At 37.9% G+C, this 27,110-nt stretch overlaps 1 protein-coding gene across 9 annotated transcripts in view; it reads right to left on the bottom strand.

Moving 5' to 3' along the window:
• The window catches only part of Pccb (propionyl-CoA carboxylase subunit beta), a 148,808-nt gene that overhangs the window by 93,150 nt on the left and 28,548 nt on the right, over positions 1 to 27,110 (bottom strand). For all 9 annotated transcript variants that reach the window (XR_015441126.1, XM_004834286.4, XM_021247194.2 and 6 more), the window contains one exon: positions 888 to 996. Coding sequence is in view for 8 of the 9 variants with exons in the window: in XM_004834286.4 (XP_004834343.1) it covers positions 888 to 996 (109 nt within the window). In the remaining variant the exon portion in view is untranslated. The remainder of the gene's footprint in view (positions 1 to 887; positions 997 to 27,110) is intronic.

Genomic DNA, 27,110 nt, shown 5'->3' with positions numbered 1-27,110 from the left:
TCCAAGCCAGGGGGTATCTCTCATGTCACTAGAAACAGGTCTCCTTCTCCAGGAACTGAGGTCAGCTTTCCAGGCTGCTTTGTTCTTTTCTCTGCATTGTGCTGTTTTTCCAGTCTCACTGTGGTTTCTACTTTTGTTAGTGGTAGTGGTTTGTCAGCTTCTCCCAGTTCCAGGAGATCTACTTCTTTTTTCTCTTCACCAAGCTGTTGTCTTCCAGGTATCTCAATTCTAGATGTCAGAGAGGCTATATCATTTGCCGCTTTCGCAAGTAAATCTGGAAGTCCTCTTTCATGAATGTCTTTATGCTTTCCTGGCTCCCTCCATGTCTTGAATCAATTCAAAACATTTACCTTTCATGGTCATTTTAATTTTGGGAGAAGTCACACAGTGCCAGATCCAGTGAATAAGGTGCATAAGGACACACCCACTTTACTGTTTTTATGAGCCTGCCTTTCTGTTGCATGATATTCAGCAGCAATCTTCATTATATTTTTGATAACTCCTTGTAAAGACATTCATAAAAGACTTCCAGAACTGCTTCAGAAAGTGGCAAGAACAATGGATGGGAAAAATATGCTTGAAGTTAGAGGGAGTATTTTGAGGGGAGTTAATGGCAATTTGTCTTTTATTGTAACAAATTTTTAAAATTTAAACCTTTACCATCTATTTTGATTATCCCTTGTATCAATAGCCTATTATTTAAGAAATTTAAGATACTAAATTTACCTTTATCAATCTATTTGTAAACAATAAACTGTACCACAGTCTTCCCAAATAAGTTCTGCCAATTAAGTAGTACTTTAAGAAAAAAAAAAAAAACTGTCACCATTTTCTTTAGTGATGCCCTCTTCTCACTGTGTGAGAACAGTGACCCTCAGGCCTCTCACCTGACATGGTGGTGTGGGTCTTGGCACCACCAAGCTCCTCCTGGGTGACATCCTCATTGGTAACAGACTTCACCACATCAGGGCCCGTGATAAACAAGTAGGAGGTGTCCTGAAATCAGATATCCAGAACAGTCAATCTCAGATCACCAGAGCTGCCCAGGCTTAGAGTTTGCTCAGCCAAGAAGAGAAATGCACAAAAGGATAATACATAGTAGGGATCAAATACACGTGCCCAGACTAAAGACTCAAGTTTTCCAGGCCTCGCTATCTACTTAAAAATAAAATCTTTGTTGCATTGCTCTATCTCAATAAGTTAACATGCGGTGCCATTAGCATCTCAGGGTCAATCATCTGTCAAACACTGTAACATGGGGCCCTGACAACTTGCTGTGCACCAAATGCTTCTCTAAGCACTTCACAGAATTGTGTCATTAAAAGCTAGATTCTCTTATCAACCCCCTCTACATATAGGGAAACTGAGGCACCAAGATGGTATCCACCACTGTAAGTGAAGCCACTTTAAAGATACTGATATCGGGCCGGGGATTTAGCCCAGTGGTTCCATCGCCTGCCTCGCAAGGACAAGGACCCGAGTTCGATCCCCGGCACAAAAAAAAAAAAAAGATACTGATATCAATGCTTTGGTGTTATGAGACAGGGTCACAGGCTTCTTATTTTTAGTTTCTAATTCATAGATAATAAGGTATATAATAAAAAAATTTTATACAGAAGAGTAGGGGACATTGTGGAAAGTAAGTTTATAGTCCAGCCCTTATTTCCAAGCTTCCATCCCTGCTCCTCTATGAAACAAACACTGTCAGTTTCTTACCTATTTTTATAAGACACCCACGCATACATGAGCACGTTTTTTCTCATTCTCTAATAAAAATAGTTCCTTTTTAACCCAAACACTTTCTCTGTAATACAATCACTTTCCTTATACATATCTACCATTAAATTCACTTCTTTTAAAACATACTACAGCTTACAAATCATTTCATGTCAGTGTAATGGGACTATGCACCAAAACTGAACACCATCTAGGGATGGTCACTTAGATTGTTTCCAGTATTTCACTAATATGCAACTCTGCAATAAATAACTTACTATAATCACCTCTGTAGACTCTGTTCATATTTTCTGCTCATTTTTCTAAAGGATAGTTGGCATTTTATACTAAGGAAATTAGACCATGGTCTATCAATCTTTTCTCTTATGGTTCCTTGTTTGAGATCTTGCTAGAAAGATCTAGCTAGAAAGGTCTTCCCTATTCCATAAAAACATTTCTAAACTAATGTTCATAGCAGCATTATTTATAAAAATTAAAAAACTTGAAACAGCTAGTCTAGCATGTAAGAAGCTGAACTAACAAGATTTTACTCTTAAGTAAAAAGCTAAACAAACTGAAAAAAATCAATAGCTCCTAGATCCAGAGTGTTGGAGTCACTCCAAAATTGGGAACCTGACAGGCAAATGCAGAGAATTCATACTTGCCAGAGGAGAAACTCATGAGTTCAAACACCCACGGGAGCCAGGGCTGAGGTAAGGAAAGCTGAGCCGTGTCTGGCAAGTTACTACAGGTTCAATTTGGACAATCTGAGAGATAAAAACACAAGAGCCTTATCACTGGGAACCTCACACTTTTTCGAGTTTTACCTCAAGGAACTTGACCATAGTCAGTGACTACTGGAGAAAAATCTTATTGTGGTTCTGATCTAGAATGTCCCCCAAAAATCTCATGTGCTTAGAGATGGGGCTGTTGGAAGGTTCTTGGATTGTGAGGGCACTATTAATCCACTGATTATTCCATTGCTAAATATCCTGTTAGGAGTCAGGGCTTGGTAGGAGGTAGGTCATTGGGGGCATGACTTGGAAGTGTATATCTCCTTCCCAGGCTCCTCTCTTCTCTGCTTCCTGGCTGCCATGACATGAGCAGCTTTCCTCTGCCATGCCCCTCTGTCGTGCTGTTTCTACCTTGGAGCCAGGTGACCATGGACTGAAACTGTGAGCCAAAATAATCCACTCCTCCTTTAAGTTGGGGGTGTTAGGTATTGTGTCCTGCGACAGGAAAGTGACTAAGATAAACTCTCTCTTGCTTCTGGCATGGAGATGAAAAAAGGGACCATTTCAAAGAGCACCAGAGCACTCTGTTCTTATCAACACTATATTTAACTATTTAAAACCTAACTTGCTAGAGTTTCACTGGAGATTGACCTCAGGAAAGAAAAATACCCAACTCCTTGCATGTGGGAGAAGGGATATATTCAATTCCAGCCCACTCTACCCATCTTGTTCCACCAAGTGGAACCAAGAGGGGAGGGGACTGGGAGGCACAGGTGAGACCTCAAACCAGAAGTACAAATTCACTACAAGACTGAGATCTACTCATAGGACTAAAATACACTTAACACCTGCCCACCACATTCCTAAAGGATGACAATTTCTGCCACTCAGTTTATCATACCAGCTATCGAGAAAAAAATGTGATATATGTGAACACAAAAAACACAAGTTAACTAAACATAACAACCATCTTAAGTAGACTCAGATATGATCAGAAATTTAAAACAATTCTGACTAAGATACTAAGAGTTCTCTCCCACTACTCAGAAGGCTGAGGCAGGAGGATTTCTGTGATTTTGAGGCCAGCCAGAGCTATACAGTGAGTTCAAGGCCACCCTGGACTACACAGAAAAATCCTGTCTCAAAAAAAAGATAGATACATAGATAGACAGGCACAAGTATACAGTATAAGCAGAGAAATGAGAATTCTAAGAATAAACCAAAAAGAAGCACTACCAGAGTCAATATATTACAACAGAAACAAATGCCTCTGATATGATTTTAACACACTGAGCATGGTCAGCAGAATACCCAAGAACTATGCAAAAAAAAAAAAATTAAAAAAATAAGGTAACACACACAAAATGGGAATTTCAGAAGGAAAAGAAAGAACAGAACAGAATATTATAAACAATAGTAACTAAAAATCTCCCCAAACTATCAAGCATCAAATCACAGATCCAATAAGCTTAAAAAGCATGGAGCAAGATAAATGTCAAGGAAACTACAAAAGAAACATCATACCTGAACTACATTAAAGTCAAAAATAAAAAGAAAACTCTAAAAAAAAAGCCAGAGGGAAAAAACACTTTGCCTATAGAAGACCTAAAATAAGAATTCCATCCAATGTCTCTTCAGAAACCAAGTAAACAAGAAGAGAGTAAAGTGAAATATTTAGTGTTGAACAACAACAACAAAAAAAACTCAATTATAATTCTGCACTATGTAAAAAGGTGAAAGATATTTTCTCAGCCAAGCAAAAATTGAGGAAATCTGTTCCCAGCAGATCCACCTTGCAAGAAATATTAAAAGAAATCCTTTAGAGAGAAGGTAATGATAAATGTAAGATATCTGGATCTACATAAAGAAAGGAACAGCACAAGAAAAGGAATAAGTAAAGGCAAAATAGAATTGTTTTTCTTGTTCTTGACTGATCTAAAATAAGTTTGTTTAAAATAATAGCAACAAGGGCCGGGGATTTAGCTCAGTGGTTCCGCCGCCTGCCTCACATGCGCAAGGACCCAAGTTTGATCCCCAGTACCAAAAACAAAAAAACAAAAAAGTAGCAACAACACACCCCCTAATATATGCATATTTACACATATATGCTTATATATAAGCAAAATGAATGACTGCAATGATAGAAGAGACAAAAGGGAGGAATTAGAAATTTTTCTATTTTGTTATCTTAAGGCATTCCCACTACCTAGGAAGCAGCATGTTATTTGAAACTGGTCTTGGATTAGTTATAAACTCTAAGGCAACCACCAAAATAAGACAAATATAACTACTGTGCTAAGGAGAGAAAATGGAATTACACAAAATGTTCAGTTGGAAACCACAAAAGGCAAAACAGTGAAAGACATAGGGCTGGGAATGTGGCTTAGTGCTGCTGAGCCTGACTAGCAAGTGTAAGGTCCTGAGTTCGATCCCCGGTACCAAAAAAAAAAAAAAAAAAGAACAAAGACAACAAATAGAAAACAGTACAGATATGGTAGTATTAACCTAATGATATAACCTAATGATATCAATAATCACTCTCAAGGTCAGTGTCTAACTGCATCAATTAAGAGACAGATATATCAGAACAGAATACAAAACAAGACCCAAGTGCATGTGTTGGCTACCAAAAACAGACTTCAAATATAAAGACACACAGGGCCAGGGATTTAGCTCAGTGGTTTTGTCACTTGCTGTGCAAGCACAAGGACCTAAGTTTGATCCCTGGTACCAAAATATATATATAAAAAGACACACAGAAATTTAAAATAAACATATGGATAAAGAGAAACCAAGCTGATGATAATGAAAAAGTAAAACACAAATAGCTATAATTTCAGACAGAGCAAACTTCAGAACAAAGGAAATTATCAGGGATAAAGAAGAACATAATGATAAAAGAATGGATTCCCCAATAAGATATAACAATCCTTAATTTGTATGCGCTTCAGAGCATCAAAATAATGTCAGGCAAACAAAGAACTTCAAAAAGAAATGGATGACTCCACTACTATAGTTGGAGACCTCAACATTCCTTGTCAAAAATGGGCAGATCTAGCAGGCAGAAAAATCACAAAAGATGTAGGGAACTCACCAACACTGTTAATCAAAAGATATGATGAATATCTATTTACCCATTCACCAGTGGCAGCAGAATACAAACTGTTTTCAACTTCCCACAGAACATTCACCAAGATCGACACATCTTTGAGTTAGAGATACAGCTCAGTAGTAGAACTCCTGCCAGCATACATAAGCCCCTGGGCTTGATCCCTAACATGGCACAGACACAGAAACACACACACACACACACACACAGACACACACACAGACACACACACACACTCTCTCTTAATTTAAAGGAACAGAAATCATACACTATTATCTCTCAGACCACAATAGAATTAAACAAGAAATCAAAAACAGCCAGAAAAATCCCCAAATACTGAAAATTGAACAACATACTTCTACACGAATCAAAGAAATCCCTAGAGAAATTAAAAAGTTCTTCGAATTAAATAAAAATGAAAGTATAATTTATCATATTATAAAATACACAGAAATCAGTTGTTAGAAGGAAAATTTCAGCACTGAATGCACATATTAAAAAAGAGGAGAGACCCAAAAATCAATCACCTAAAAATCCACCTGAGGAAACAGAAAACGAAACACAAATTAAGTCCAAAATAATGAGACAAAATTTAAAAAATTAGGGCAGAGAGAAATGGAAAAAATGGAAATAAAGTCTTTGTAACTAGGGAAGGGTAGAGGGCGTGAAGGGAGGGCTAGGAATGGGGAAAAAATAAGAACCAAGATGCATTATGTAAAGGGGCAATTCCCAATGAGAAATGTAATTGTGTTGTATACCTGCAATGTACCAATAAAAAAATTTAATAAAAAAAAAATTAGAGCAGAAACCAATGGAATTAAAAAGAAATCAATAGAGAACAACTCATAAAACCAAAACCTGGTATTACGAAAAGATAAATGAAAATAAATAAGACTCCAGCCAGGATAAATAACAACAACAAATAAAAAGGAAACAAATTACTAATAAAAGGGACAAGCGCTCCCACCGCCATCCCAGGATCCTAGGGCAGTGAAGCTCAGCTGGTCCCAGCACTCGGAAGGAAGCTCCCTGCCTCCATCCCAGGCTCCTAGGGCAGAGAGGGTGAGCTGGTCCCAGCACCCGGAAGGAAGCTCCCCCACCACCATCCCAGGCTCCTAGGGCAGTGAAGCTCAGCCGGTCCCAGCACCCGGAAGGAAGCTCCCCCGCTGCCATCCCAAGCTCCTAGGGCAGAGAAGGTGACCCGCATGCGCTCCAGAAGGAACCCCCCTCCCCCCATGGAAATGAGAAGACACATAAACAAGCCTCAAAAACAGACTTCTGGATCACCTACAGCAACCCCAAAGGGAAACAAGATGGAACAATCTGATACTCAACCACCTGGACTCTCTGAACTGGCAACAAAAGAGGATCTGGGAAAAATGAAATCAGAAATAATTACTCAGATAACAGCAAAGATTTTGCTCATGGTGCAAGACATGATTAATAAATCTAGAGAAGACACAGATCAAAAAATAGAGGATCTGAGGAATATGATGGAATCCCAAAATAGAAAACAAGTAGAATCCATAAAACAGATACAAACAGATTTCCAAGAGATTAAAAACTCCATCAAAAGTCTACACAGCAGAATGAACCAACGTGAGGATAGAATTTCACATACAGAAGATAAGATTGCAATTAATGACCAGGAAAAGAAAAATTGCTTCAAAATTATAAGGGAACACAAGAAATCAATCCAGCAGCTGCTAGACGATGCAAAGAAGAGTAACAGAAGACTGACTGGAGTCAATGAAGAAAGAGGAGAGAGTGCAGATGACATAAAAAAACTCTTCACAGAAGTGATGGCAGAAAACTTCCTAAGGAGGGGAAAAGAACTTGACATACAGATAAGTGAGGCACACAGGACTCCAGCTAGCCTTGATCAAAAAAAATCTACACATAGGCATATAATAGTTAGGATTCCAGAAATCCAACAGAAGAACAAAATTCTACAAGCAGTGAGAGAAAAGAAACAAATCACATACAAAGGAAAGCCCATCAGAATCACAGCAGACTTCTCAATGCAAACCCTCAAGGCAAGAAGAGCTTGGAGTGATGTATTTCAAGCCCTAAAGGAAAACAGCCTCCAACCCAGATTGATGTACCCTGCAAAACTATCTTTCACAATTGATGGAGAAATAAGATACTTTCATGATAAAGAGCACCTCAGGAACTTCATGAATACCAAACCGGCACTCCAAAAAATTTTAGACAATACCCTAGGAAAAGACAATGAGGATCACAACCCCAGGAAACCCAGCAGAATGAATCCATTGGGTGTGACAAATTAAACGCAAAGGGGGAGAATCCAACAAAAAGAAAAAGTCATGACAAGGCTTTTAAAACTTTTGACTTCATCTCCCTAATGAGTGTATAATTCAATCTTATTACTGTACTGATTAGTATTTTTCTGATTCTAGAGTTGCACACCATTCCTTGTGCTATACTGGCTATTTATCATCTTCTTATGTCTTTTTAATTGGGTTGTCTATTAATGAGCTCTAAGAATTCTTTATATATTCTGCTCATAGGTTATATGCATTGCAAATATGGTCTGTTTAAGGACTACTTTTCATTTTAATGATGTCATTTAAAGTTCTAAATTTTGATGGAATCTCATTTATCAATTATTTTCTTTTATACATCATGTTTTTTGTATCCTAGGTAGTTCTTGCCTACCCTGAATTCATAAATATTTTCCCTTATAATTTCTTCTTAAAGTTTTATACTTTTAGGCTTTCTTATTTAGGTTCACAGATCCCTTGAACTTATTTTCAGGTATAGAAAAAAAGGGTTGAGGTTAACTTTTTATGTACGGATACCAGGTGTTCCAGTGCCATTTGCTGAAGACACTGTCTCTTCCTCGGCTCTTGAATCAAGTTTATATTCTATAAAATGCTAATGTTAAACAATCTTTCAAAACTCAGTGGACCATATATGTGTGGTTCTATTTCTAGATTCTCTGTTTTATTCCAATGATCTATACATCTTTTCTTACACCAACACTGCCTTGATTACTGTAGCTTTAGAAGAAGTCTTAAAATTGGGTGCTAAATGTCTTCCAACACTGTTTTTGTTTTTGTTTTTGGCTTTTCTGGGTTTTTTGTACTCTTACATAACTTTTAAATTTCAATATCCAGTTCTTCATTTACAGCAAGTATACAGAGACCTGAATTTTTATATATACCTTGTGTTTTCTAATCCTGCTAAATTCAAGTACAAGTACTAGGGGCTCCTAGAGATTTCTTAGTATTTTCTCTGTAGATAATCATTTCATCTACATATAAAGATTTTGCTTCTGCTGTGCCAATCCTATCCTAGTTGTGTCATTTTATTGCCAGACTATGTGGGTGGGGACTAGGTTTCAAAGTTTAATGGACAGATAAAGAGTAAGTCACTGGAAGTATGGTGTACATGTCTTTAATCTGTTGAGAAGGTTCTGTTCTACTTCTAGTCTCCTGATAACTTTTACCATGAACAGCTATAGAATTTGGTCCAATACTTTTTCTCCAACTAGTGACAGGATCATATGGCTTTTTCCTTTCCTCTCTTTAAATGATGACTTTTGGGGGTGGAGCTTCCAATGCTGAACCAACACTGCCATCCCTATAAGAAAACCACTTTCTACATCCTGCCAGATCTGACTTGTAATAGTTTGTTTTGTTAAACAAATTTCTATCTATGTTCATACTTTTTTCTTCTATTATCTTTATCCAGTTTTAGGATTAGGACAATGTTGAGTTCCTAAAATGAGGGGAGAAGTGTTCCTTCTTTTTTCTGCTTTGTTTGATATAATTTATCAGTTAAAATGTTTATGAGCCTGCTGTTGTCATATAGGTAGGTTTTCAAGCTAGGAATATACTTTAATAGGTGCTATTCAAATTTTATATTTCCTCCAGAGTTAGTTTCATTAATTTGTCTTCTAAGCTACTTCTTAGAAGTTGTCAAATTTATTTCAAAAACGATTTTTGTAATATGCTTTTTATATCCTTTTAAATTCTGTAAAATCTGTGATAATGTCTCCTAGATCTTAATATTGTATTTTTAAAAATGTATAACTGATATTGGGTAACAGGAAGAAAAGGTCTAAAAGAGCAGGGGAATTGGGAGGGGTAGGGGAAGGGAAAAAAGGGAAAGGAAAAAATATGAGAAGAGGAAAAAAATGGAAACAAGGCCTTTGCAAATAGGGAAGGGTGGAGAGGGTGAAGGGAGGGCAAGGGAAGGGGAAAAAAAATAAGAACCAAGAGACTCATGTAATGGTACAAGATCCCAATGATGAATGTAACTGTATTGTATACCTAAAATGTACCAATAAAGTTAATGGGGGGGGGGGGGAGAAGGGACAGCACCACAGATTCCATGAACATTAATAAAGGGCTGAGGGTCGGGGATTTGGCTCAGTGGTTCCGCCGCCTGCCTCACAACCACAAGGTCCCAGTTCGATTCCCAATACCAAAAAAAATGAAAATAAAAAAATAAAAATAAATAAAGGGGGGCCAGGGATTTAGCTCAGTGGTTTTGCCACTTGCTGCGCAAGTGGAAGGACCCAAGTTTGATTCCTGGTACCAAAAAAATAAAAAAAATTAAAATAAAGGGCTGAACACAGTGCCATATGCATGTAATTCCAACTACTCAGAAAGAAAATTGCTACTGTAGTTTAAGCCCAACCTGGATAACTCAGAGAAACCCTGTCTCAAAGTAAATGGAAAGGGCTGGGCTGTAGTTCGGCAAGTGGGAAACTGTTTATCATGCACAATGCCATAGATTTGAATTCTTGCACTGGAAGGAAAAAAACTAATAAAAGAATACTATGAACAACTCTATGTCTGAAAACTTTATAATCACGGAAGCAATGGATCAATTCCCTAAAAATGGATTAATTCCCTGAAAGGAAATCTGTCAAAATCCACACATGGAAAGGAAAAAAAATCTGAATAGACTATATCTATTTAAGAAATAGAATAACTAATAGCCTTCCAACACAGAAAGCATCAGTTATCACAGATGAGCTAACTGGTGTATCCTGTCAAGCATTTAAGGAAGAAATTATAATTCTTCCTTTTTTGAGTGAAGAGGAATTGTCTTGGACCACATATAAAATACATACTTAATAGTTAATATATAAGTAACAAAATATCCTTTTAAAAATACTTTTATTGTAATGTTTAAAAAGGGAGGCAAAATAAGGTGGGCCACAGGTCAGACATGTCTGCCTACAACCTTTCAGAAGACAGAGGAAATACCTCCTAACTCATTCTATGAGGCCAGCCTTAACCAAATACCAAAACTAGACAAGGACATTGCCAAGAAAACTCTCTTGAATACAGATGCAAAAATCCCCAACAAAAAGTTATCAAATCAAGAATTATAAGGTGAGCATGATGATGCATGCCTATAATCCCAGCATTCTGGGAGGCTGAGACAGGAGGATCACAAGTTTGAGCCCAGCTTGGGCAATTTAGTGAGATCCTGTCTCAAAAGAAAGAAAAAAAAAGGGTGGGGATATAACAGTGTAAAGGCCCTGGATTCAATCCCCAGTACTACACACACACAAAAAAATTACATATATATGGTGTATATATATATACATACATACAGTGTTTGGTGTATAGTGTGTGTGTGTGTGTGTGTGTGTGTGTGTATGGCATATATATATAATATATATCATAACAAAGTGGGACTTACTGGTATGCAAAGTTAACAGTCATAAGCAATGAATGAAATTTATCACATCAACAGCCTAAAAAAGAAATAAAAATCATGGTCATAAGAATAAATGCAGGAAAAACACCTAACAAGGGTCAGGGATGTAGCTCAATGGTGCCATACCTACATGGCAAGTACAAGGTCCTGAGTTCAATTCCCGGTACCAAAAAACTAAAAAAATCCAATACTTATTTACAATTAAAAACTCTCAGCAGATTTAGAAAAGGGAACTTTCTACCTTGGTAAAAAAAAAAAAAAAAATCTACCAAAAAACTTACAGTTAATATCTTTTTTTTTTTTGGTACCAGGGATCGAACTTGGGACCTTGCGCTTGTGAAGCAGGCAGCGGAACCACTGAGCTAAATCCCTAGCCCCAGTTAATATCATATTTAATGATGAGAAACTAGAAACTTTGATGCTGAAATCAGCACAAAGGCAAGAATGTCCCCTCACTACTACTTTCAACATGATATTTTAGAAGTACCAAAAACAAACAAACAAACAAACATTTTAGAAGTTCTAACTCAAATAATAAGACAGGGTATAAAAGGTATAGAGATTGAGAAGGAAGAAATCAAACTGTCTTTGTTCTCATATAACATAACTGTGTTAATCAGATTTTTGTTGCTAAAATACCTGACATACACAACTTCAGGAGGAAAAGTTTATTTTAGCTCACAGTTTCAGAGGTTTCAGTCCATGGTCAATTGGCTCCAAGGAAGAACATCATGCTAAAAGGGCATGGGGCAGGCCAGGGATTTAGCTCAGTGGTTCTGCCGCCTGCCTCGTATGCACAAGGGTCCTGAGTTCGATCCTGGTGCCAAAAATAAAATAAAATAAAGGGGCATGGTGGAGGAAAGCTGCTTAGTTCCTGGCAGCTGAGAAACAGAGCACAAGGAAGACCCAGAGAGAAGATAAAACCTTCAAAGGCCCAACCCAAGTAACCTACTATAACTAAGCCCCATGTCTAATAGTCCACTTGGGTATGAACTCATTAATAAATTAATCCAGTGATCAGGTTAGCACCCCCCAAATCCAATCATCTTCAGAATTCCTAACTCTGAACACATGAGACTTCTGGGGAACATTTTTTATCCCAAATATAACAATCATCAACGCAAAAAATCTGAAAAAACTGACAAAAAAAATTTTGAAACTAGTGATAATAGTAGCATTGCAAGATACAAAAGTCAACTGCTTTCCTATATAACCAGAAATGAATAAGTGGAATTTAAAATTAAAAAGCATGTGCTATTTACATTAGCACTCCAAAACTGAGATACTCGGGTATAAATCTAACAAAATACATACAGGATCTAACAAAATATGTACACAAAAACTGTAAAACTTTGATGAGAGAAATAAAAGAACCAAATAAATGGAGATATTCCATGTAGGAATGCTAAAAAGTGTCAAGATTTAATTTCTTCCAAACTTCATTATAGATTCAACACAATCCTAATCAAAATACCAAAATTTTGTGTATACCAAGAAAATGATTCATTGTTCAATCCTTTGTCCATTTTTGATCTTTTTCTTTGATTTTTAGTTGTAATATTTAAAACTATAGATTCCAGATATCAAACTCTTACATATGATTTGCAGCAATTTTTTCTCTTACTCTTGGTAGCCTTTTCTTTCTGTTCAGTCACTTTCATGCAAAAAATATTTTATACAGTGAACCTTGTCTTTTGTATTAATTACACATTTGGTAACATATCAAATAAACTCCAACTCCAGGGTCATGAAATTGTCCCCAACATTTTTTCTTAACTGAAAATTTTAGACTCTCAATTATACACTTATATCAGAACATGAGATTATTTAGAAATTAATATCCAATTTAAATTTCAATACTCATGGTTCTAATAAAGTTACTGTCTTTTATCTCTAGTGACTATCAGTACTCTGAACAGGCCAAGCTTTGTTAGCTGAGCAGTCTATTAGGGCCAGAACACAATGGTTGTCATGGGTTCTGTCATACTCCTGCCTCTGAGGTAGAAACTAAAGTTCAAACTTATGAAAACTTTTAATATACCATAGATGTCACTGATACATTTTGTTCAACAGTTAAAAAAATATTCTAAGTTTATATGTTGAGGCAAAAGATCCAGAAAGCCATCATCATACTGAACAAACAAAACTGTAGGAATGATACTACCTAACTTCAAGATGTACTATAAATCTACAGTAATCATGACAATGTGGTATTGGCTAATACGTCAACAGAACTGAGTCCGGAAATACGCACATTCAATTGATCTTTGAAAAAGGAGCAAAGGCAGTACAATGGAGAAAAGAAGGACTTCAAATCATGGTGCTGGAACAACTGGACATCCAAATGAAAAAGTCTACAAAAGATTTAACATCCTTCATAAAAATTAACTCAACATGGATCACAGATCTAAAAGGGAAAAATGAGTACACAACTCCTAGTATATAACAGGAAAAAAACTAGATGATCTTGGTTTTGGCAATAATTTTTTAGAAGCAGCACCAAAGGCATAATCATGAAAAAAAGTAACTGATAAGCTGCATTTCACTAAAATTAAAAATTTCAACAGAGAAAGACACTATCAAGAAAATGAAAAAAAAAAAAGCCATAGCCTGGGAGAAAGTAATTTGCAAAAAAGCACATTAGATGAAGGACTATTATCCAAAACACACAAAGAACTCGTAAAACTCAACAATAAGAACACAAACAATCCATTAACGCATTCCCACTGGCTTGAACCACATAGGCATGACTGTCCTATTGGGCAGCTTGTACCACTGGATGGGACAGTCCCATGTCGACTGATGGGACAGTCATGCATATACCTCTGGTGGTTCAGAACCACCCAGCAGCAAGCTATGGGAATTACGCCCCCATCACGAACGTGTTAAAAAAATAAAACATGCCAGAGACTTAAACAGATACTTCACCAAAGAAAATACACAGATGGCAAATGAGCATATGAGAGATGTTACACATTATATCTCATCAGAGAATTGTAAATTAAAATCAGATACCACTATACACCCACTAAATGGCCAAAATCCAGAACACTGACATTGCCAAATGCTGGCCAGGATGTGGAACAACAGAAGCTCTCATTCATTGCTGGTAGGAATGTGAAATATTACAGCAACTTTGTAAGACTATTTGACAGTACTTTAAAAAACTGAACATACTTTTAACATATGATTCCACAACTGCACTCCTTGGTATTTACTCAAACAAACTGAAAACTTGTGCCCATTAAGAAAACCTACACCTCCATGCTTATAGCAGCTTTATTGGTAATGCCAAAACTTGAGAGAATCCAAGATGTCCTTTGGTAGTTGAATAAATAAAGCCCGAAACAGCAACATAATGAAATACCATTTGGTTCTAGAATGAAATTAGAAAGAAATGGGCTATTAAACTATGAAAAGTCATAAAGGAATCTCATATTTCTACATTTTTTTGGACAGGTCTTGCTATATATAGCACAGGCTAGCCTCAAACTCACTATATAGCCCAGGCCAGCCTCAAACTCATGACCTTTCTCCTGCCTCAGTGTGCCAACTGCTGAAATTACAGGTATGTGTACACTCAGCAAATATGTATTACCGTGTTAGTTATTTTTCTCTCATTGCTGAGACAAAATACTCAACACCAAAGTTAGAAGAGAAGGGGTTTATTTGGCTTACAGTTTGTTTAAGTTCCAGTCCATAATCAGATGGCTCCAAGACAGGGATGGCAAACAGGCATTGCAGAGGAGAAACAACATGGCGAGCACAGGCTGCAAAGGCAACAAGAGGTATTACCAGCATCCTTCTGCCCCTTTTATCTTATTCAGGTTAGTGCCCTTGAGCCTAGCATTGCACCATAAATCAATTCCAGCTTCGCACTCTAGATCAAGCCTATGACCACATGAGGCTTTGAGGGGACATCTAGACCCAAAACATAACAATTACCAAGTGAAAGACGCCAACCTGAAAAGCCTACAACACAGGGTGATTGCAACTACCTGACATTTTGGAACAAGTAACAGGTATAGAGGTAGTAAAAAGATCAGTGGTTCACCACCTGCCTTGCAAGCAAAAGGTCCCAAATTTGATCCCTAACACAAAAAAGAAAAAAAAAAAATCAGTGGTTGTCAGAGGTTAGGGGAAGGGATAGAAACAGGCAGAGCACAGAGGATTTTTGGGGTAAATTATACTGTATAATAAAGGTCATGATAAATTTGTCTAAACCCACAAAATGAACATCAAATGCAAACCATAATGTAAACTATGGACTTTGGGTAACAGTGCGTAAGTGCAGGTTCATCAGCTGTAACAAATGTACCACTCTGACAGGGAGTGTTGATAAGGGGAGAGTCTACAAATAAATGTAAGAGTATAGAGGAAATCTCTGTACCTTTTGCTCAAATTTGCTGTGAATGTCAAATCTCTCTTATTTGGGCCGGGCATTTAGCTCAGTGGCACCACGCCTGCCTCGTAAGTGCAAGGTCCTGAGTTCAATCCCCAGTACCAAAAAAAATAAAATAAAGCCTATCAAAAAAAAGGAACTTAAACATCCATCAGCAAGTAAATCTCAAAATAATTATCCTAAATGAAAGCCAGGACTGACCTACGAAAGAGTACATACTTTTCATATGACTTTGTACAAATATTTTGGAAGATTTTATTAATAAATTTATATTTTCTGGAATTTTCTATTTTTATTGATAAAAGATCAATGGTTACCAATGATAGGGTTGGGGAAAAAGGTAAGGATGTAATATAAAACTCCAGGAGAAACTTTTAGGAGTGAAGAATGTTTATTACTTCAACCAAGTGGTAACCTTTTTATGGTTGTATACAGTTGTCAAACTGTTTTCTTTTTTACAGTTTGAAACTGTACAAGTAGGTACAATTTAAATTGTACAATTTATCATACATTAAGTACATCCCATCCCAATACAGTTATTTAAAAAAGGTGTAGAGATGGATGTGTCTGCATATAGTTCCACCAGTCAAAGAATTATTCTCTTGGACGTATTGAAGATAACCATGGCCAAAGTCCTATCTGCTCGCTTCTAACTCTGCAATCTTGCTGATCTTTTGTTGTGAAGTACAGCCCCTCGATATACAACCAACAAAGCAGAGCACACTGGAGTGGCCGGAGAGCAGGCCAAGAGACACACTACATAAATTGGCTTTTCACAATTCTTAAATTATTTTGTCACGGAAGAGAGCCATTAATGACTTTTAAGGGTAGGGGAGAGTAGGAGTTGTTGAAGAGTAGGTATTTCTACAACAGATATTATTCAAACTTATTTCCTAGGATTTTATTGTTAAGGAATCTTGCTACAGTATACAAAATTGGTAACAGCAACTTTTAAAACTGTCATTAGTGGGCTGGAGATTTAGCTCAGTGGTTTCGCCGCCTGCTGTGCAAGCGCAAGGACCCAAGCTCAATCCCCGGTACCAAAGAAAAAAAAAAAAAAATGTATGTTGGAAAAAGCCTCTTTGATAAATGGTGCAGAAAAAGCTGGTCATTCATATACAGAAGATTGAAACTGGATTCCTGTCTTAAAATCTGTCTTAGTTTTCTTGTTGCTGAGACAAAATACCTGACACCCAAAAGTAAAGCAGGAAAGGCTTATTGTAGCTCACAGTTTGCAGAGATTTCAGTTCATAATTAGCTGGCTCCAAGGAAGGGTGGCATAGCAGAGGGGCACAGCAGAGAAACAGTTCACGGCAGGCAGAAGGCAGCAAAGCAGTAAGTAGCAAAGCAGCAGCAAGCAAGCAGCAAGCAATGGCAGCAGTAGCAGGCCTGTCTTCTTTCTGTCCCTTTATATCCATTCAGGCTACCCACCCTTTGGGTGGTGCCACCCATACTCAGGGTAGGCCTTCCCATTATCCATACCCAGAACTATGCCAAATCAATCAGTGAACTAATTTAGTAATCATACACCTTTGATCCCAGCATCACACACTAGATCCAGCCACCTTAGAAAAGCCCTACCTATGACCACATGAGGCTTTAGAGGGACATCTAGACACAAGCCATAAAAAATTCTTATCTGTCACAATGTACAAAAATAAACTCAAAATGAATCAAAGACCTAAATATAAGACCTGAAACTTTTGAAAGTGCTAGTAGAAAACATAAGAGAAACACTTCAAAAAAAATTAAATTAAATTAAATTTAAAAAAACACTTCAAGACATAGGTATAGGCAAAGACTTCCTGAATAGGACTCCAATAGTTCCAGAAATAGCAAAAATTGACAAAAGATACTGCATCAAGTTAAAAAGCTTCTGCACAGCAAAAGAAATAATAGGAAAAAAAAGAAATAACGAAAAAAGAGAGGCTACAAAATGGGAGAAAAGCTTTACCAGCTATACTTCTGATGGTTATAAAAAACAAGTCCAAAATAACAAATATTCCAACCAAAAAATAGGCAAATGAACTGAACAGACAATTCTCAAATAAGAAATAGAAATGGGCAATATTTTTTTTATGTATGTGGTACCAGACACTGAACGCAGAGCTTCTACTCTGAGCTATACACCCAACCCTTTTTTCATTTTTTAAATTTTGAGACAGGTTCTCACTAAGTCACTAGGCTGACTAGGCTGGACTCAAACTTGTGATCCTCTTGCCTGAGTCTCCAAGACTGCTGTGATTCCAGGTGTATGTCACCATGCACAGCTCAAATGGCCAAAACTTATATTAAAAATGTTCAGCATCTTTAGCCATTAGGGAAATGCAAACAGAAACAACAATGAGATTCTATCTCATCCAAGTCAGAATGGCTATGCGGAATACCAAAAAGAAATGCTGGCAAGGATACAGGAAAAAAGCAACTCTTCTACCCTGTGGGTGGGAATATAAATTAGTACAGCCACTATGAAAATCAGTAGAAGGTTCCTCAAAAAACTAAAAATGGAAATACTGTATAATCCAGCTATACCACTCCTTGGCATATATTCAAAGTCAGCACACTATAGAGATACCTGCATACCCACGTTTATTGAGGCATAATTTATAATAGCTAAGATTGGAATCAGTTTAAGTGCCCACTGATGGTTGAATGGATAAAGAACATGTGGTATAAGAGTATTATTCAGCTGTAAAGAACAAAATAATGTCATTTCCAGGAAAATGGGTGCAACTAGACCTCATCATATTAAGTGAAACAAGCCAGACTCAGAAAGACAAATATCGTTTTTTTCCCCTAATATGTGGGATCTAGGAAGAAAAAAAAAAAGAATAAGAAAGGAGGAGGAGAACTATTAGAAAAGAGGAAGGCAATGGGGAGGTGTGAGGGAATCATAATAGGGGAGATGGATATGATCAAAATATGTCATGTGCATGTATGAAAACACCACAATGAGGTACAATATTTTTAAAAGTTAAAATGCACTAATAAAATGTATATGGGGGAGACTGAAATCAATCACAATGGAATAAAAGTAAAAATAAACAGAGGTAAAAGAAATTCACAATAGGGCTGGGGATTTAGCTCAGTGGTTTCGCTGCCTGCTGCGCCAGCGCAAGGACCTGAGTTCGATCCCCAGTACCAAAAAAAAAAAAAAAAAGAAATACGAAAAGGTACTCAATCTTGATTATGCAAATTAAGACTACAGTGAGACTATAGGACAGGCCTCAAAGTGGCATAATTAAGACATGTTAAGGTAAGTACTGACAAGGATGTGGAACAAGTGAAATTCTCACACTGCTGATAGAACTGCAAACTGCTGCAACCTCGTCAGTCAGGAATTACACCAAAAAGCTGAAGATATGTATATCCTATGACCCAAGATTTTCCCTAAGAACTGAAACATGGGTATACCAAGATACATGATTTTTTTTTTTTTTTGACTGTTCAGCAAGGGAGTAGCATGACCTAGCAAGCATCTGCAGTGGGGTGAAGTGAATCATGTTGTACCCTGATTCTTCTGCGACCCTAAGTCTACTTTTCCATTCATAAAAAGGTCCTAAACACTTAGCTGAAAATGTCTAGAGAGTAACACAGTCCAAGAGTAACATGTGATTATCAGCTCCAACTTGTAAAACAGGATCCACGACTATGTAATCTCCACCACTCTTCTCATTTCCTTGAAGGAAGTAATACTGAAATGATCCAGACTGTTGCAGATTAAGTTTACAGTATTTATCAGAATCATCTTCTCTTTCCATTGGGTTTTCCCAATCCAGGGAACAGAATTTTTCTCGATTAAATATTTCTCCAGGAAATGGGTAATTTGTATACACAGTAACTGCTTTTCCTTGTAAAGTTGGGCCTAATCAGAACTGTAGTTCAAACCCTTGTTTAAGTATGAAAAGGGTCTTTTCCAGCTTTTCCATTTTGTTCAGTAGTAAAATTCGACTCTGTTTACTGTGTTCCATTTTGGGTTCTGGAGGATTTGAAATCTCAGCATTAAATGAATGCCAAGGTCGAATGCATTACCCGGCGATTGGGTTCTACATGCAGCGTCAGAGACACTGCGGTGCAGCTGCAGCACTTGAGCGAGGCCAGGATGGTGCAGGCCAGCACCAAGGAAAGCCACCGAGGTCGAAGCCATCTGAGGGCAGGGCGCCATGAAGGACCAAGATACATGATTTAAAATATTTATAACACCATCATTTGGAATGAAAAAAATTTTGAAACAAACCAAATGTCCAACAACAGAATAGATGTATATAATGAGACATACCAAATACACAACTATTAAATTGAATGAGCCACATTCACAAAGAACATAGATAAATCTTAAAAACCATGAGCCAAAGCCATACACAAAAGAATGAATTTTGATCTTCAAAACTGACAGAACTAATTCATATTATTTAGTAAGGCATACTTAATTTTTTTTTTTTTTTTTTTTTTTGGTACCAGGGATCAAACTCAGGTCCTTGTGCTTGCATAACAGGCAATGAAACCACTGAGCTAAATCCCCATAACTATCAAACAAAGTAAAATTTTTTAATTACCATAAAAGTTGAAAAAAATAAGTAATTTTATGAAGGATGGAGGCAGAAATGATCAAGAAAGAGATTATAGGGGCCACGGATTTAGCTCAGTGGTTCCGGCACCTGCCGAGCAAGCGCAAGGTCCCAAGTTCAATCCCCAGTACCAAAAAAAAAAAAAAAGAGAGATTGTAAGTGTAACTTAATGGTAGAATGAGTGCTTAGCACATATGGGGCTCTGGGTTCAAAACCCAGCATCAAAAAGAAAGAAACAAAAAGATAAGGGACATGAGCCATAGGCTCTTGGAAAGCTATTTCGTTACACTTCTAGCCTCTTTTATTTTGAGACAGGCTCTTGGTAATTCACTTAGGCCAGTCTCAAACTTGGCAATCCTCCTTCCTTCCTCAACCTCCCACAATGTTGAAATTACAGGCATGACCTACCAAATGTGGCTCACAGGTGCCTTTAATACAAAAAACAAATACTATCAGTGACTGTGAATAGAACAAAATTTTATACATTATAAACTTGTATATCAGTCGCCCGGAACACGCCAAATCAGCCCGCTGCAGACGGGCAGGTCTGTGCACACCCTACCAAGGTCGCGAGCCCCACAGAACACAGCGGATCGGGGCAACAATCCGCTGGACCCCCACAACCCCACTTAACTGTACAGCCACCTGGTTCCACACTACAAAGATGCAGAGGACACCAGACCACCAGACCATGGTACTGAGTCCCGCCACTCCTGGCCCAGAGGTAGGGGCTTCTGAGCTGCCATCCCACTGCTCCGGGTCCAGAAGAAGGGGCTTCCCAGCCACCATCCCTCCCCCTGCTCCCAGCCCAGCGGAAAGTGCTTTTGAGCCACCTTCTATCCCGCCCCTCCTGGCTCAGAGGAAGGGGCTTCCGGGGCACCATCCCTCCCACCACTCCTGGCCCAGAGATAGGGGCTTCTGGACGCCATCCCACTGCTCCTGGACCAGAGGAAGGGGCTTCCCAGCCACCATCCCTCCCGCTGCTCCCAGCCCACAGGAAAGGGCTTTTGGGCCACCAGCCCTACCGCTGCTCCTGGCCCCGTCCCACCTCTCCCAGCTCAGAGGAGGTAATCTATGCAGGTGCCAACAGCACCCCGCCCCCAGTCGAAATGAGAAAACACATAAATAAGTCTCAAAACCAGACTTCCAGATCACCTACAGCAACCCCAAAGGGAAATGAGATGGAACACTCATACTCAACCACCTGGACCCACTGAACTGGCAACAAAAGGGGATCTGGAAAAAATGAAATCAGAAATAATTTCTCAGATAACAGGAGAAATTGTGCCCCTAGAGCAAGACATGATTAATACATCTAGAGAGGAGCTGAGGAACATGATGGAATACCAACATAGGAAACAAATGGAATCCATAAAACAGATGCAAATAGATTTCCAGGAGATGAAAACCTCCATCAAAAGTCTACACAGCAGAATGAGCCAATGTGAGGACAGAATTTCAGATATAGAAGATAAGATTGCAATTAGTGACCAGGAAAAGAAAAACTGCTTCAAAATTATAAGGGAACATGAGAAATCAATCCAGCAGCTGCTAGATGATGCAAAAAAGAATAACATAAGACTGACTGGAGTCAATGAAGAAACAGGAGAGAGTGCACATGACATAAAAAAAAAATCTCTTCACAGAAATAATGGCAGAAAACTTCCCAACCAGGGGAAAAGAGCTTGACATACAGATAAGTGAGGCATATAGGACTCCAAATAGCCTTGATCAAAAAAAATCTACACATAGGCATAGAATTGTTAAGATTCCAGAAACACAACAGAAGAACAAAGTCCTCCAGTCAGAGAAAAGAAACAAATCACATACAAAGGAAAGCCCATCAATCACAGCAGACTTCTCAACACAAACCATCAAGGCAAGAAGAGCTTGGAGTGACATATTCCAAGCCCTAAAAGAAAACAGCCTCCAACCCAGATCGATGTACCCTGCAAAACTATCTTTCAAAATGGATGGAGAAATAAGATACTTTCATGACAAAGAGCACCTTAGGAACTTCATGAATACCAAACCAGCACTCCAAAGAATTTTACACAATATCCTAGGAACGGACATTGAGGATCACAACCCCAGGAAGCAAAGCGGAATGAACCCATCTGGCATGACAAGAAATTAAATGGAAAGGGGGAGAACCCAACAAACAAGAAAAAGTCATGGCAATGACAAGTCAATGTGTTTCAGTTATAACCATCAACGTTAAGGGTCTCAATTCACCAATCAAAAGAAATAGACTGGCAGAATGGGTCAAGAAGGAAAATCCAACAATATGCTGCATACAAGAAACACACTTAATTCAAAAGGAAATTCATACACTGAAAGGTAAAGGGTGGGAAACAATACTCCATGTGACAGGAACCTGAAAAAGGGCAGGAGTAGCTATCCTTTTGCAGATCAAGTAGAATTCAAACCAACACTGATTAAGAGAGATGAAGAAGGACACTACATCCTTGTAAAGGGAAGAATCCAAGAGGAAGAGATGACAATCATAAATATCTATGCACAAAACACTAGTGCACCCAACTATATAAAACAAATACTAACGGACATGAAAAGCCATATATGCACTAATGCAATTGTAGTGGGGGACCTCAACACCCCACTGTCACAAATAGATAGATCAACTAGACTAAAAATAAGTAATGAAATACTAGAACTCAATCCAACTCTTGAACAAATGAACTTAACAGATGTTTACAGAGTCTTCCACCCCACAAAATCAGAATACACATTCTTCTCAGCTGCACATGGGTCATTCTCAAAAATAGACCACATACTCACACACAGAACATGTTTAAGTAAGTGCAAAGGAACTGAAGTTATCCCCTGTATATTATTAGACCATAGTGCAATGAAATTGGAGATCCATAGCAAAAGAAACAAAAAATTTCATAAACATGTGGAAATTGAACAACACACTTCTGAATAACCAATGGGTCACAGAGGAAATTAAAGAAGAAATCAGACAGTTCCTTCAATTAAATGACAATGACAATACAACATATCGGAATCTACAGGACACAATGAAAGCAGTCTTAAGAGGGAAATTCATAGGAGTGAATACGCATATTAGGAAAACAGAAAGAGCCCAATTAAACAACCTGATGCTGGACCTCAAGCTTCTAGAAAATGAAGGATAAACCCAGAGCTCATATAAGGGAGGAAATTTAAAAGATCAGAGGAGAAATCAATACAATGGAGACTAAGAGAACGATATAAAAAAATCAATGAAGCCAAGAGTTGGTTCTTCGAAAGAATCAACAAAATTGATAAACCTTTAGCCAACCTTGTCAGAAAAAGGAAGGAAAAGGCCCAAATCCATGCAATTAGGAATGAAAAGGGTGAAACTACAACAGACCCAGCAGAAATCCAGAGGATCATCAATACCTAGTCCCAGAACCTATACGCCAATAAGAAGAACAACACAGAAGAAATGGACAGATTCCTAGATACATATGAATTACCAAAGTTGAACAAAGAAGACCTAAAAATTCTGAACAACCCAATATGAACCAATGAAATTGAAAATGTAATTAAAAACTTATCAACTAAGAAAAGCCCAGGCCCTGATGGCTTCACTGCTGAATTCTACAAGACATTCAGAGAGGTACTGCTGCCACTACTTTTTAAACTCTTCAATGAAATTGAAAGGGAAGCAATACTCCCAAATTCATTCCTGGAAGCAAGCATCACCTTGATCCCCAAAGCAGAGAAAGACCCAACCGAAAAAGGAGAACTATAGGCCAATCTCACTAATGAACATAGATGCAAAAATCCTTAATAAGATACTGGCAAACAGAATGCAGAAGATCATCAAGAAGATCATACACCCTGATCAAGCGGGATTCATCCCAGGGATGCAGGGATGGTTCAATATATGAAAATCAATCAATGTAATACACTATATCAATAGAGCCAAGGACAAAAAACATATGATTATCTCCATAGAGGCAGAAAAAGCATTTGACAAAATCCAACATGCATTTATGACAAAAACCCTACAAAAAATTGCAATAGATGGTCTCTACCTCAAACTGATAGAAGCCATCTAGGAAAAACCAACAGCCAATATCATACTAAATGGTCAAAAACTGAAATCCTTCACACTAAAATCAGGAACAAGACAAGGATGTCACCACTCTTGATCAATATAGTTCTGGAAACATTAGCCACGGCAATTAGACAAGAGAAAGAAATAAAAGGAATAAAGATAGGAAATGAAGAAGTCAAATTGTCATTATTTGCAGATGCCATGATACTCTATATAGAAGACCCCAAGAACTCCACCAGAAGTCTTCTAGACTTAATAACCAAATTCAGTCAAGTAGCTGGTTACAAGGTCAACACAAAAAAATCCATAGCTTTCCTCTACACAAATGACAGACTCACTGAGAGAGAAATAGGGCAAATAATTCCTTTCACAACAGCATCCAAAAAACTGAAATACCTAGGAATCAACCTAATGAAAGAAATCAAAGACCTCTTCTCTGAAAACTATGGCACTCTGAAAAGAGAGATTGAAGATGATATCAGAAAATGGACAGACATCCCCTCTTCCTGGGTAGGAAGGATTAATATAGTGAAAATGGACATACTTCCAAAACTGCTATATAGATTTAATGCAATTCCAATTGAGATCCCAGCAGCATACTTCATGGACCTTGAGAAAACAATCCAAAAATGCATTTGGAACAAGAAGAGACCCAGAATAGCAAAAGCAATTCTAGGTAACAGAGACATGGCAGGGGGGATCACAATCCCCAACCTGCAACTCTACTACAAAGCTACTATGATAAAAACAGCATGGTACTGGCAAAGAAGCAGACCTGAGGACCAGTGGAACAGATTAGAAGACGCAGAAACAACGCCAGACACTCAGCCATCTCATCTTTGATTAAGGAGCCAAACACCCTGACTGGAGGAAAGATAGCCTCTTTAATAAATGGTGGTGGAAAAATTGGGCTTCAACTTGCCAAAGATTTAAACTAGACCTATCTCTCTCACCATGCACTAAACTAAAATCAAAATGGATTAAAGATCTAAATATTCAAATAGAAACTCTGAACCAGTTGGAACAGAGCTTAGGTAGAACCCTTGAAGACATCAGTGTAGGAAAAGATTTTATGAACAAAACTTCAGTTGCCCGTGAACTAGCACAAACAATCAACAAATGGGATCTCTTCTTATTAAAAGGCTTCTGCACAGCAAGAGAAACCACCAGCAGTGTAAAGAGACAACCCACAATGTGGGAAAAAATCTTCACCTGCTCTTCCTCAGACAAAGGTCTACTATCTTGAATCTATAAAGAACTTAAAAAGATCAGACCTCCCAAATTTAAAGACCCAATCCGAAAATGGGCATCTGAAAAAACAGACATTTCTCAGACAAAGAAGTAGAAATAGCAAATAAATACATGAAAAAATGTTCAACGTCACTGGTCATTCGAGAGATGCAAATGAAAACAACGCTGAGATTCCACTTCACTCCAGAAAGAATGGCTGCTGTCATGAAATCAACCAATAACAAATGCTGGCAGGGCTGTGGGGAAAGAGGAACCCTGCTCCACTGCTGGTGGGAGTGTAGGCTGGTGCAAGCACTGTGGAAATCAGTATGGAGATACCTCAGAGAACTAGGACTGGAAGTCCCATTTGACCTCGCTATTCCACTGCTGGGGATCTTCCCCAAAGAATTAAAAGAATCATACCACAGTGATATATGTGCACCCATGTTCATAGCAGCACAGTTTGTAATAGCTAAAACTTGGAAACAGCCCAAATGCCCATCAATTGGAGACTGGATAAAGACAATGTGGTTTTTTATAAAATGGAGTACTACTCAGCCATAAAAAATGAGAAATTAGAGACATTTATAGCTAAGTGGATGCACACTGAGGCAATACTATTAAGTGAAATAAACAGGACACACATGTATAAATACCAAATAGTTTCTCTGGTGTGAGAAACTGAAAGTGTAAATAAGGACTAAATGTATAGTAGGTAATGTGAAATAGGAAGAAAAGGGGCAAAGGGGAAGGAAGTGGGAGGGCTAGGGGAAAGGATAGAAGGGAATGGGATTAATATGAGAAAATGGAAAAATAGGAACAAAATCTTTGTAAATAGAGAGGAATGGAGGGGTTGAAGGGAGGGCTGGGCAAGGGTGAAAAATAAGAACCAAGAGAGACTATGTAAAGGTGCAAATTTCCAATGATGAATGTCATTATATTGTATACCTAAAATGTACCAATGATTAGAATGAATAATTGATAATGCAAAATAGGAAGAAAAGGTCCAAAGGGGTAGGGGTAGTGGGAGGGCAGGGGATAGGAAAGAAGGGAAAGGAAAAATGATGAGAAATGGAAAAAATGGAAACAAAGTCTTTGTAAATAGGGAAAGGTGGAGGGCGTGAAGGGAGCACTAGGAATGGGGAAAAAATAAGAACCAAGATGCATTATGTAAAGGTACAATTCCCAATGAGAAATGTAATTGTGTTGTATACCTACAATGTACCAATAAAAGAATAAAATTTAAAAAAAAACTTGTATATGTCCAATACATTTAGATCTATTTCCATTTCTCAATTCTGTTCTTTCCTATGGGCTTTCTGCACACTTATTTACAAAATTAAAGTTTCAGCTGTGTGTTGTGGCACACCCCTGTAACCCCAGGACTTGGGAGTCTGAAGCAGGAGGATCGCAGTGAGGTTGAGGCCTGCCTGAACTACATAGTGAGACCGTGTCTCAAAAAAAAAAGTTAGGGCTGGGGATTTAGCCCAGTGGTTCCACCACCTGCCTTACAAGCACAAGGATCTGAGTTCGAACCCTGGTACCAAAAAAAAATAGTTAAATAATTTTAGTTATTATA

Source organism: Heterocephalus glaber, unplaced genomic scaffold, assembly GCF_053883595.1.
Source record: "Heterocephalus glaber isolate CG9 unplaced genomic scaffold, H.glaber_assembly_v1.0 deba00001504, whole genome shotgun sequence".
Classification (NCBI taxonomy): Eukaryota; Metazoa; Chordata; class Mammalia; order Rodentia; family Bathyergidae; genus Heterocephalus; species Heterocephalus glaber.
The sequence above is the reverse complement of the archived record's forward strand: the minus strand, read 5'-3'. Positions and strand labels throughout refer to the sequence as shown.